The 14,334-nt window shown below is 35.6% G+C and overlaps 1 protein-coding gene across 1 annotated transcript in view; it reads right to left on the bottom strand.

The window, feature by feature from the left end:
• The window catches only part of LOC119084667 (ras-GEF domain-containing family member 1B), an 89,581-nt gene extending 86,305 nt beyond the window's left edge, over window positions 1-3,276 (bottom strand). The window contains exons 1-2 of the mRNA XM_037194743.1: window positions 3,070-3,276; window positions 364-477 (exon numbers count right to left, since the gene is read on the bottom strand). Of these exons, the coding sequence (XP_037050638.1) occupies window positions 364-477; window positions 3,070-3,276 (321 nt within the window). The remainder of the gene's footprint in view (window positions 1-363; window positions 478-3,069) is intronic.
• Window positions 3,277-14,334: the final 11,058 nt, after the last annotated feature.

The following is a 14,334-nucleotide window of genomic DNA, read 5'->3' as shown; positions in this document are numbered from 1 at the left end:
AAAACACGACGCGACCTCGGCGAGGTAGACCACCTGAGAGATGGAATAATGGTATAAAGAGAATTGCAGGCACAAATTGGGAACAAGTGGCAACGGATCGTTCGGAATGGAAGAGAATTGGGGAGGCTTACGTCCAGCAGTGGAAAGAAACAGGCTGAAAAAGAAAAAGATGAAGGAGCACTTCAAAGATGTTTTTAAGGATTTTTGTTTGGAAAAATTGTTCAACAATCAACTCAGAAATTCGATGTATGCAAGTCGAAAGGGCCAGTATATTACTTCGAATCAATTTTGGCAACTGTGGAACAAAGTCAATTTGGTTCGACCTGTGTCGACGTTATCTTTGCAATGAAATAATGAACAAACCTTGTCCAAATCTTCAATACTGTTCGGTAAAAGAAGATCAACCAACGAGTCCTGTGGTCCAGATACAATGTTGCCGCCAAGATACATTACACCGCCCGTACCCATGGCCGTATTCTGTTGAATTTAAAAACAAAAAAAATTAATTTGCGGTTTGATGTGAAAATTCTTCATTCTTGTGTTATGCGAAATTGTTTGTTGTTCTCGGGTTAATAAAACCGGTAACCTCTCAGCAATATAACGTTCATTATTAAGCTTTCAGGCAACGAATTCGATTCAAACTTATCCAAAACAAACAAGTTTGTTCTAAACAATGTGCTCTGTTGATTTTTCATTTGAAAGCTACACCACCGCCTCTTTAACTAGGAAAATTATTTCAACGAGTTATAATTCTGCCGGAATAAATCACGGTCCAAAAGCTCAAACACATATAAAAGAAAGAAAAAACAACAAAAAGATTTCTCGTTTCACCTAATTAATATAGGGCAAAAAAAAAGTATGAAATTAACCCCATTTTTCAACTTTTCGTCCTTTTTTTATCTACCTAACCACTTCAAGAAATATCAAAAGCAATTTATTTCCCATTTGTCACTTCTTGATTGTTTGCCGTTACCCTTTTCACATTTTATTCGCAGCTTCGCACCCAATTTTTTTCTTTCTCCTTCTCTTCATCATGGGCGCGCGTTAGCATAGCGCCCGTGACACAAGTCCTATTACTAGAAAAAATTTCAAAAATTTTTTTTTGTCGTAGACTGCAGAACCATATATACAGCAAATATTGAAGTTCTACAATTCAAAGACAAATGACTCCAAATTACCATTAAAAAAAAACTAGGCGTCCGTACGAGTTCAACGAGCTATCACACGTTCTTGCAGCTTAAAATTTGGCCACGCAAAAAATCTTCCAAGAAGCCCCATTTCCATACATTTTGGTCAATTTCAGTACTTTAAACGAAATGAAAAAATCCTACGTTACTTTGTAAGTCCGTCCGTCCGTCCGTCCGTCCGTGTTTCCTATCTTCTAAAGTCTTCTTTAGATTTTGTTGAAATTTTGGGAGTAGATTCTAGTCGTCATTCTAAGACATTCCAGAAAAAAAATTGGGGGGAACCGGCCTCGTTTCGGAGCTAGGGCTCCTCGAAGTTCCCATATAGGCCCCATATAAGAACACCTTTAAGTGTGTGTGTGTGTGTGGATGGGTATGGTAGAACTTTGTTCGCTTTTGGTATTTGGTAAGCTCTGCTCGCCTCATTTTTTTTCCTAAATCTAGTATTTTTAAAATTTTTAAATTTTTAAATTTTTTAAATTTTTACATTTTTTAAATTTTTCAAAATTTTTCAAATTTTGCAAATTTTTTTAAAACTTTTCAAATTTTTTTAATATTTTAAATTTTTCAAATTTTTTAAATTTTTCAAAATTTTTCAAATTTTTCAAATTTTTTAAATTTTTCAAAATTTTTCAAATTTTTTAAATTTTTCAAATTTTTTACATTTTTCAAATTTTTAAAATTTTTAAAATTTTTCAAAATTTTTAAAGTTTTTCAATTTTTTTTTTAATTTTTCAAAATTTTTTAAATTTTTATTTTTTTTTTAAATTTTTCAAATTTTTCAAATTTTTTAAATTTTTCAAAATTTTCAAATTTTTCAAATTTTTTTAATTTTTCAAATTTTAACTAATTCTTCCAAAAGAACTGATATCGCTGGAGGTGACGCATTCTGCGCTTGTACGCAAAAACTGTAACAGCAAAAATTTGACCAAAGAAATTCTAGAAACAAAATTTTACCAAAAAAATTTTGCGTCACAAGTGGCAGATGTTGAGGAAAGTACTTTTAAGAAATTTTTTAAAATAGGCAAGAATATGTCCTAATACGTCCGAACCATCTGCCACTTTGTGACACAAAATTTTTTTGGTAAAATTTTGTTTCTAGAATTTCTTTGGTCAAATTTTTGCTGTTACATTTTTTGCGTACAAGCGCAGAATGCGTCACCTCCAGCGATATCAGTTGTTTTGGAAGTATGCACAGGGACTTGCGTCACTTTTACTCTTTTGAGTGTTTTTGCTTGATTCAAATAGGTATACCTTTGCAGCTACATATAATGGTAATGGCATAAATAAAAGAGTTGATATATAAACGCGCACCTTATACAAATGGGTCTCGAAATTAATTCATTTGCCACTTACACTTTCCCCTTTAAAAATGCTAAATGCAAATTAACACTCATTCGGTGTATATGAATATTAAGAAACCGCAATTTGATGAGTTACGAATTGTTTTGGTTGTTGCTGCGAATTGTTGGTTCGCTTTTTCATTTTTCCTCCCCCATCAAAAAATGGGTAACAATGCCCGCATTTTTGGCGGTTTCTTAGCAAATTCATCGCTCAATTTTCCACAGCTATTTCATTTAATAAACGGTCTATTATGCTGAGATTTTAACCGAATGTTCTCATCGACTGGGTTATACAACAATTTCCGTTTTAATTTATTCGGCAATTATTTTCATCTTCTGATGCCGCTATCCTATACATATAATACCAAAATTAACTCGTCAGTCTTTCGGGTATTGCAGTGTGTATTTTCGAAATAAAATAGAACACCGCCGCCGGCAACAGAGCAAACAATTTTTTTCTTCTCTTCTCTCTGTTCAATAAGTAAATTAGTGGTCCACAAACACAAACAATCATGGATTAAACAATGCTAAACCACACTTACTGGAATGTCTGGGGCGTTATCACAACTATATTCGGGGAGTTCACTGGAAGTTCCTAATATGATTTTATCGCCACCATTTAGCAGGGTTGATGTTATGGGTGAAAGAGCCTGTAAGTAATTAAATAGGGCGGTTATAATTAGAATAAGTTGAATGGATATTGTTGGTATGGGGGGAAGCGAAATGTTATAGTCGTAATTATTTCTCATTTAAATGCGGTTCATTCGGATTGTTCTTCTTAAAAAAATATGACATTCATACGCGGATACAATGGCACTGTTTACGTTTATAAGTGATGCCTTATCTCTGACATCTTGTTGTATATAAAGCTTGTAAAAGCTAATATTTTAGCTTGAAAGTTGATTTTATCAAAATAGTCATTTAGGGATAAAACGATGAAAAATAGAGTTTTCGTGTGATTTTTTTTGATCCGAGGCGTAGCCGAGGTAAATAAAACACGAAAAGGAGACTTTTCATTTTTATCCCTAGTAATGGAATTTAAATGCTGAGGGCGTCGAAAGACGAAAGTAGTGCTTGAAGAATGAATAGTACGGTACGCGTGAAGCATTTGCGCCATATTGTGACGTCATCGTTATATCACTGGAGGTCTAAATCATACATTACTTTGAAGTTTCATCTCCTAAAAGAGGAAAATTATCGTTTTCGTGTGTTTATTGACCTCGGCTTCGCCTCGGATTAACAAAACTCATACGAAAACTCTACATCGTTTTATCACCAGCCAAGGTTAATGTGCGTTACAGTAAGCTTTTGCCCTTGGCACGCAGTTGCGACCCAGTGTGTTTTAACTCTGTAAAGTATGTTTGCAGCTGAACTGCATTGTGTGCAACATTTGTCCGAGACGAAGTTTAATTTTACGATCTCGTATTTAGAACAATAAAGTAGAAAACGCGTTAATGCCATGGCACGACAGGCATCTATGAAAATTCACTTCACCCACTTAAGAGTGATATCGCCAAAACACGAACCAATTTGAAAACAATGGTACGGTGATCTGCGCAAGCTATGGCTCGTTTGAATCGTCTTTCAATTCTAAGAAATAGGTGTCTTCTTAGACGATCTATTTAATGATTAGTCTAAGGGTGTCTTTTTTTTCTGTAAGTCCCAGCTACAAAACACTATAATCACTTCCACGGATAAGCGCTGTTGCAAGCCAGCAGGAATGTCCAAACATTTACCATATTTTGAGTCATAAGTCCAGAACGGGTGGCGACCCTTACCGATGATTATACTCTTTATAACGGTCTGCCAGAGGCCTATAATCCTACAACATTTCAACTTTTAGAAACATTTCACAGAATATACATACATACAACCGAGTGATAAATGTTTTTTTGGGCCGCAGGCCGTGTTTGAAAATTCAAGTCGTGTGCCTAAAAAAGCACTATCACGAGTTGTATACAACTTTATTCGCAAAAAAGGCAGTATTAGTTTCACTTTTATCGACTGAGAAAAAACTGTTTTCACGACCCCTTGACATGCTGTAACTTTTCACGTGTTCACGCTCAAAATGAGAAACTAACAGAGAAAGCGGAAAATACCTTTTTCTTAAAATTGATGACGATTCAAACGACCCATAACTTGCCCAGCTCGCCGAACCATTGTATTTATTTTCACCAAAATTGGTTCAAGTTTTGGCGATATCACTCTTAATCCACTTTATTCATTGAGTTCAAAAACATACATCTCGCCATTTACTAATTAGACCTATAATATTTTGCACGTTCATTTTCGGTATGTTTCATCCATTTAAAGTTTACCTACACCGATTACAACGGTAACAATATTAGCAACATTAATCTTCCGGTACGGTACATTTATAATCTTTTTTTTTAAGTAACGTTTAATGTTAAAAGAGAGACAGAATTGGATGTAATTTGAGTGAAATAATGAAGTCAATTTTTGTCGACAATATTTTTGAGTAACTTTTTTTTTGAAGAAAATAATTTTAAAATATTTTTATTTCTGGGTCAGGGCTAATTAAATAGCCTCATGTTCTTGTCTTCCATGACAGGTAAGTTATCGTTTTTTAGACGAACGTTAGCATTTAAAAGTGGACGGGACTATTCGCAATTTTCAAAGTATTTATACAAAAACATAGCTAACGCCGACCCGTACGAAACACCTATTCGTATCAAAAGCCTTTAATGTGAAACTCTTCATTTCTCTTACTTCATTTTCTTCTCTGCTGAAAAACTATTCTCCCTTTAAAATCACTTACATTATCCACTCTTTGCCTTGTTATCATATACAATTAAATTGCCGGAGGCAATATAGACAGCCCCGTACGAAGTCAAATTTCATAAATTCCTATTTAAACAGCTATATACCGCTATATTTACCTATATTTCACTGTAAATAAACATTTCACAGAGGAATATGCTATTATATAGCTCCATATGCCTGTATATAGCTCAATATAGCTGTATATAGGTATATATAGATGTCCGTATATGGAATCCCTGAAACCCCACACACATAACAAACTATTTCCATGTTAACAGAAACTCTCTAAGCATCATTTTTCCCACTTTATATCACTTTTAATAAAATCCAATATGGCCGCCGGCAGCCATTTTGTTAGGAGACCGAAAATAGTACCGACGCTTTACATTCGTTAGTACCTTTCAAACAAAAAAAAATTCATGAAATTCGGTCAAAATTTACTCGAGATATTGACAAAATACACCACGTTCACTGTACGGCCGAGTAGCCAGATAAGAGCTCACTCCAAGAGACCTAGCTCACGCTCCGGAGAACATAATTTCATAAACTTTTTTTTCCCTGATTGGTACGGTCAATACCTATCTAATAAAGCTAAAACAGAAATATGTTCAAATGTGGCCGACCTACAACCAAAAACTGCTTGCCGCCCTGTGCCTGTTCCACACCAAGGGGTCTAACTCACGAGTCGGTCATCCGATTTCCATAAACTTTTTTTTTGTCGATCGGTATTGTAAATACCTTTTATTTGACGTATCACTTACAAGTTTAACGTTTAAATGTCCGGAGATATCTTCGAAAAACCGTAAAGCACTTATTGGGCCACAGCTCGGGAGGGGTCGATCCAAATACACTCATCTTCGAACTTAGCCTGTCTTTTGACATTACCAAACGGGGAAAAAAAAAGAATTTTCAAAATCGGATGCGTTTTACTCAAGTTTTCGTGCAGACAGACAGACGGACAGACGGACATTTTTTTTCGCGGATTTGGCATCACTAGACAACCACAATAGGTTTCCCCTTACTCGGGGAGTCCAATTCGACGTGTTACAAACGTATGCGTAAACCTATAACCTATAAGACTTCGTACGGGTCTAAAAAGAAGAAGCCGAAGCACCTACCAGGGTAATAGAGGTATTACTACGTCAAAATAGAGTGGTTACCAATAATAGCATTAGCATAGAACACCTGTTATAGACGGCTGTCATCTGTTATCGACAACGACAGCAATTATAAACTACAAGCTTCTTGACTAAAGAGTTCTTATATAGCAAAAAGCATATTCAAAACAAATGAAGTAATAGATTTCTGAAATCAATCTATGAAAATCTTCGATCAAATGAAGTAATTAGATCACATAGTAAAATTGTTAATATGCTTGACGTCTGTGACAGGTTAATGGTAATTCTGAAATGACATTAAGAGAGGAAACGGAATGGCAATTTTCGCATACTTGATTAATAGTATATAACTATACAATGAAGGAATTTAATATTTCGTATCCAGGTGAGTAAAAGTGCCCGAGGGGTACTTTTACTCATCGTGATATGAAATATCAAATTATTTTCCGAGTGTAGTATAACGTTTTCCTTTAAGAAGAAGGGAAAACCGTTTCTCTAGGGACGGAAAGTCCATTTTCCTCCAGCTTAGGATGTTGAACCTTTCAGAAGGTTTTGTGTGTTTATTTGATAATTGCTGACGCGTGTGCAAATAATGTATCAATTGACTATTCACACGCTTGTGAATGAAACTTTAAGTTTGTGTTTCTTGTGAACAGTGTTGTATTTATCTCGGAAAAAAGGAAAAAGTTGCTACGCTCATACCACAAAATACACCCTCGAAACTTTTCCACTTTTTTCGCTTTTTGATTACTTGACAAATACCAATAAATAACCATCAATACAATTCCGACAAAGACAAAGAACGTTGCACCATAAAACTGTTTCACGAACTGCACTTTTAAAAATAAGAGAGAAATACTTGAACAAAATGAAAAAGTTGCCCGTTGTTGTCTGTTTTAAGATAAGAAAAATAAAATCGATTGTCCCTTTTAGCAACCGGAATCTTTTATCGAAAAACGGGCTTTGGAGCGGAATAAACCCTTGTCAGATACTTAAAAGCCAAACAATTCAAAAACGTAACAACTTCAAAGACGTTTTATACAAAAAATAAATAATTTCCGAGTTTTATACGAGATTAATTCATCAGAGTAAAGATTATGCGTGTGTTTGTTTATGTCATTCTGCTGCATGAGGAAGTGGATCCACGCCATTAGTCGTATAAATTTATACGTCAGAGAGATCTTTTTTCTCCTTTGTTCTTGCCTTTGTTACGATCTGTCAGTTTTTCTATTTTGCGATTTAGTATGAAAATGAAAACTAAAATTGAGATATCTTTGCTGTTTTAAATGGATTTTCTATTGGAGGTCCAATGTCTAACCGAAATAAAGATCTTATCGGGAGTGAATTAAGGAGAGATCTTATTCGTTTGAATGGTATAATTGAAGTGAAAATTTTATTTTACACGAATCGTTAAGACTACTTGAGTCAGACTACTATATTCAATTTGGAATAAATATTTCTTAGTGATCTTTGATTCCAACATCCCTCCTCAAAGATTACTACATCTTGAAATCGCCAAGTCCGACAAGTTGAGTGAGTTTACGTAACTTGACTGACTCCAAAGGTTTTGTAAGCATATCGGCAATCATGTTTTCGGATGGACAATACTGAAAGTTCACGAGATTCCTTTTCTTGAGATCTTTAGCAAAATGGTATCGTATCTCAATGTGTTTGGACTTGCTACTGAATTTTTCGCTGCTCAAAGACGTTAAGCAACTTTGATTGTCCTCGTACATAACGTTTTTCTTGTTTGCCACGTAAAAATCCTTCAACAATTTCTGTAGCCAAATTAATTCTTGACATGCTTCGGATAGTGATATGTATTCAGCCTCTTTTGATGAAAGGCTGACGCAGTCTTGCTTTTTACTGGACCAGCTGACTGTACCACCATAAATTTTGAAACATTGACCACTCGTTGACTTGCGGTCTTTTGTATCTCCTCCCCAGTCGGCATCTGCATAACCAACTATGTTCGCTTCGTTTAATTGTTCTTCGTCTCCTCCAAGCTTCAATTTGTAATCCATTGTACCTTTAAGATATCGGATCACTCGCTTCAATTCCACCCAATCGGATTCAGATGGATTCGTAACTTTTCTTCCAAGAATTGAAGTGCTCACAGCGATGTCTGGTCGTGTATTAACGGATAAGAAAAGCAGTGAACCAATTGCAGATCGATAAATGTCAGGTCGTTTCATCGCATCATGAATTTCAACTCTTTTGCCATGCCCTGGATCCAATGGAATTTTCGATACCTTGCAATCCTCCAATCGAAATTTCTTCAGAATGTTCAAGATATATTGCTTCTGGCTGATATAAAATATTCCATTTTCATCCCTTTCGATTGCAACACCCAGGTAAAATTGCAAATCGCCCATCAATTGGATTTCGACAGACTCTCCAATTTTCTTCTCGACTTCATCCATCAATTGTTCGTTTTCGCATGCCATGATAATGTCGTCAATGAAAATTAGAAGGTAAATGATCGTACCATTGACTCTCCAATGCCCGTAGCAAAAATGTTTCTGCCATCAGGTAATTCGACCGGGTGATTGGTTCCCATTTGGATTTTTACGAAGAATTTCAGGTTATTGCACATATGACTGGATGCACCTGAATCTATGTACCAATCATCCACATACTTCGTTGCTTTCGGTGTATTCTTAACCATGAAACATTTGTATTTCCCTGGAGCTGGTTCGTCATCGGATTCGTTACTATCGTTCGTAAGAATTTTCTTCGCCTTTTCGTTCTTCGATTGTTCGGTTTTCGGTTTCTCTGAATTCTTCTCCAGTGATTTCTTGTATGAATAGCAATCTCGTTGGAAATGTCCTTTCTTATTACAGAAATGACATGTGAACTTGGTGTACGCAGCTTTACCTTTCGTAATTTTCAAAGCGCTTTCCTTTTCTTGTGATGAACTAGAACCAGTACCAGCATCGTTGTTTCTTTTGTACTCATTGATCAGCTTTCCCTTAACCATTTCGAGTGTAAGGTCCTTTTCATCACGACTTTCGAGTGCGGTAATTAACGGATTGTAACTGTCGGGTAAACTGCACAGTAATAAAGCAACGACCAAGTGATCCGCTAATTTCTCCCCTAGAGCTTCCAACTGATTGACCAAATCAAGTAGACTGTTAACGTGATCTTCCATATTGCCATTTGAAGGCATTTGCATCCTGCACAATCGTTTTAGGACAAAAATCTTGTTCGTTAACGTAGATTTTTCGTGGTGAGCTTTTAGTGCTTGCCATGCACCTGCAGCACTTTCTTCTTTTCGAATGTGGCACAACTGGTTGTCATCGACCATGAGACCAATTCGCGCGAATGCTTTTCCGTCCTTTTTCAACCATTCTGCGTTTGGTGCGGCTGGACGTGGTTCGGATATTGTCTCCCAGACTTCCTTGTCAGTAAGGAGCATTTGCATTTTGAATTTCCATACTTGATAATTCGTCCCATTCAATTTCGTGAATTGTAATTTCTCCATTTTCCATTAAAATTCTGAATCCGATAAAATTCAATATTCACGAGTAGTGTGGAAGGCCCATAACCTATTGGAGGTCCAATGTCTAACCGAAATAAAGATCTTATCGGGAGTGAATTAAGGAGAGATCTTATTCGTTTGAATGGTATAATTGAAGTGAAAATTTTATTTTACACGAATCGTTAAGACTACTTGAGTCAGACTACTATATTCAATTTGGAATAAATATTTCTTAGTGATCTTTGATTCCAACATTTTCATATTTTTTTAGACCAAAATGTTTTAAAGTGTGTTTGGATCACTTTCATTGGAAAAACTGACAGATCGTAACAAAGGGAAAAAAAGCTCTCTCTGACGTATAAATTTATCCCAACAAAAATCTCTTCGAGAAAAGTGTGACGCAGTCTTTGAAGTACAATTTCTAAAATGAATGATATCGCTAGAGTTGACGCTTTCAGCTTCGCTACGCAAAAATTAAATTTTACACCCAATTTTAGTTCAAACAAGCTGGCTTAGGTTTTCTCATCATCTGCCAAATAATTTTTACCAAAAAAAATTTGACTGGAAACAACCAAAATTTTACCAAAAAAATCTGCGTCGCATGTGGCAGATAAATTTTCTTGCTGGTCTGTTCCTGAACATTTGCCACTTTGCGACGCAGATTTTTTTGGTAAAATTTTGGTTGTTTCCAGTCTGTTTTGGTAAAAATTATTTGGCAGATAATGATAAAAACTAAGCCAGCTTGTTTGAACTAAAATTGGGTGTAAAATTTAATTTTTGCGTAACGAAGCTGAAAGCGTCAACTCTAGCGATATCATTCATTTTAGAAATTGTACTTCAAAGACTGCGTCACACTTTTCTCGAAGAGATTTTTGTTGGGATATCAGTCGTTTTAGAAGTTTTAGAAAACTGCTTTTTATAACAGTTTATAACAGAAATTCGAAATCTGACGAAATTCAAAAATTTGACGAAAATCGAAAATTTGACGAAATTCGAAAATATGACGAAAATAGAAAATTTGACGAAAATCGAAAATTGGACGAAAATCGAAAATTTGACGAAAATCGAAAATTTGACGAAAATCGAAAATTTGACGAAAATCGAAAATTTGACGAAAATCGAAAATTTGACGAAAATCGAAAATTGGACGAAATTCGAAAATTTGACGAAGAAAGTAATTCTCTATCTGCCACCATTCAAGAAATATCTCCAAAACTTCAATTGACCCCCCCGTTTCCAACTTTCGACATTTTTCACAAATGCCCCTCTGTTCTACTCGTAAAACTCTGAGACTTTGCCGAAGAAAGTAACTCTCTATCTGCCACCATTCAAGAAATACCTCTAAAAACATAATTGACCCACCCATTTCCAACTTTCGACATTTTTCACATATGCCCCTCTGTTCTACTCGTAAAACTCTGAGACTTTGGCGAAGAAAGTAATTCTCTATCTCTCATAACCCAAAAAAAATATTAGTCCTTTCATCCTACGCTCGAGTAGCTCAAAATTTTGTCACTCTAATCACTCTAGCTCAAACGAATCTGCCCCGATTTTTTAAATTATTTTTTTGTTCGAATCGTGTTACGAATACCTTTCATTTGATGGGTCGCACGCCTCTGTAGGTTTCAATACAGCTAAGCTACAGCCGAAAACGCGTTCCCGACCCTCGAAAACCACACTCAGAAACCACTTCGAGGCCAATAAAACAAAATTCTGGTTTTTCCTGCGGTAATGGCGTATCAAAATTTCATTTTTATGCCCACCCTGAGGTTCCTGCAAAATTTCATATGTTTTGTGGTGATATAAACCAAAGGGTAGAAACTGAAATGTTCGGCTATATATAGTTGCCGCGTCTCAAAAAATTTTCTTCGTTCTTTTTTTGGAAGTTAGACTGCGTCAAGTCCTCCGCTATCGCTCCGGACATGATACGACTAATGGCGTGGATTGTTGCATAAATTTGCTTCCAGCTGATCCACACACACAATCAAAACTGTTTCTACTTGATTGTTTGTGTGGATCAGCTGAAAAAGAGATGAAGCAAATTAATGCTGAATTTTCAGTGCCTCCAACTATAGGAAAAAGTTGGAAATATTTTCCAGAATTTTCCAATATTTTTCCAAATTTTCAAAAACGATTTTTTGGAAAATTAAGGAAAACATGGACAAGTCGAGGAAAATGTAGGAAAATTTAAGAAAATGTGGGGAAATTCAAGAAAATATGGAAAACTGCGAGGGATAAATCACTGATTTTATGACAAGGATTATATGGTATTATATGAGAAAGTGATTACCCCCTCGGAAAAATGATGGAAAAAGCTTCTTCTGTGTTTGCCGATCTCGGGTTGCTAGGAATTTCGCGCCGCGTCATTCACAATAATTGACAAAATGACACATTTTGCATAAGGAAAATGCCACTTTATGGGTTATTGTGAATGACACGGCGCGAAATTCCTCAACACCCGATCTCGACTTCGCCTCAGATCGGTAAACTTCCATCATTCGGCCCGTTGGTAAGTAATGTACTATTCTTGCCAACGAAAGATTTCATTTTCACGGTTCTAATCTTAAATTTCGTTACAGAAAAAGTGCACTGATGTCTCGAAACAAATTTCTGAAATCATAAATTGCATTACTGTATGCCAGACGAATTCCGTGTATATAACTGCCCCATCAGCACAACCATGTGAAGCATGTGCTGTTCGAATTCAAATTCGAAATATATTACAATCCGAAAATGCGAAATGAATAATGATGTCTGACAAATCACGAACCGAAAAATTGCTTCAACTAAATTTCATCGCAAAATATTTTTCCCTTTTATTCGAACAGCCAGAGAGCGCTCTCCATTCTTCGACGTAATAGTTACATACCATTGAAAATCAAATTTTTGGTTCAAGTATTAACACCCTATCACCTCTCCAAATATACGATAATATTTCCGTGCATTTTACAACACATTCCGGCACAATTTATTATTATATTTTCGTGAAAACGCTGACATTTTCTCCACACACAACATGAAATAATAATGTACTGGGGTGGTGCATCAAAATCATTTTGATGTCAGATAATACATTTTTTTCCATCGCTCCTTACATTCGAAAATGTTTGCAGAGCCATGATAATTCACCATGGTTCATTGCAAAGCTGAATGCAGCCACTGTTGAATGCATACTGCACACAGTATGTGCACTGTACATATATTGATTCTATATATGTAATAGCTATCTATTGTAAAACGAATGAATAGTTTGAGTATCAGACCACTAGATCCGCTTTTTCCATATAATTTTTTGTTATATGTGCATTAGAATATTGAGCTCAATATACCTTTAGAAATTGGAAATTTTTTCCTTTTTTTAACATTTTTATTTTCATCCACAATAACCATCTTGACTTCGTTTAATATGTAGTTATAGGTTCGAGTGCATTTATATGGTAAAATATGCGCACAGCCAGACTTAGTTTATAGTCCCAATGGTAAATAATGTAAAAACACTCTTGAGATGTGCTCAATTGTTAATGCAAAAAACAAACGTCGTCCAAAGGATTCTATTAGATAAACCGAATAATGGCAATGACTATAGAAAGGAATGAATGGAGGCTTATTACACATTTGCAGGGATTCCACGGAGAATTTAAAGTGAAAAAGTCGAAAAGTGAGCATAAGTCACGAAAATAGTTGCTAGAAATAGTTGATTTTGTCATCTAAAAGTAGGTAAAAAAGTGAGTTTTCGGGAAATTTGTACATACCCTGTTTTTACGCGAAGCCAAAGTTATTCCGCAAGTAAGTTTCTAAAAATTAAAATTCGTCAAACTCAACTAGAACTTTGTTGCGTCACATCAGCACTTTTCGAATCATCATGAATTGCTTGTGAGAAAATGGTTGTAAATTCAGAAAGAATCCATGTTTCGGCATGTTGTCGTAAACTTAGATGTGGATGACATTAAGGACATCCGTTACCTCCATCTTACTTCTTACATTTCCTATGACTCAGTCAGGAAAGCTTGAGAAAAATTTGTAACGTTCAAGAGAAATCGACAGATAAAATTGACTGAAAAGCAGAACCTCATTTTTTGTGCCGATTTCTGTTGACATTATGGACCCGATATGGAAATTGATAGAACAATTACGGCGCTACAGAACTTTAATGGAGGTTGCGTGTGAGACGCTTTGGTGTAATTTTTATGGTCAATCAAACAGACTTTCATCCTCTCTCATCAGGATTTCAATAAACTAACTATTTTCGAGCTCAACATTAAACTATTGTTCTTGTGTCTGCTGTTTTCATTTGACGTTTGTTTCATTGAGACTTAATCCATACCTGATCTGAAACCTGGAGAGTTGCCAGGAAAATTTGTATGAAAGTTGCAGGTTACCTGTAACTCACCTGACAGCTTTGAAGCTCTGATCAGACCCCTCCA

The sequence above is a fragment of the Bradysia coprophila genome, unplaced genomic scaffold (assembly GCF_014529535.1).
Source record: "Bradysia coprophila strain Holo2 unplaced genomic scaffold, BU_Bcop_v1 contig_87, whole genome shotgun sequence".
NCBI lineage: Eukaryota > Metazoa > Arthropoda > Insecta > Diptera > Sciaridae > Bradysia > Bradysia coprophila.
This window is presented reverse-complemented; position numbering and strand designations above follow the sequence as displayed.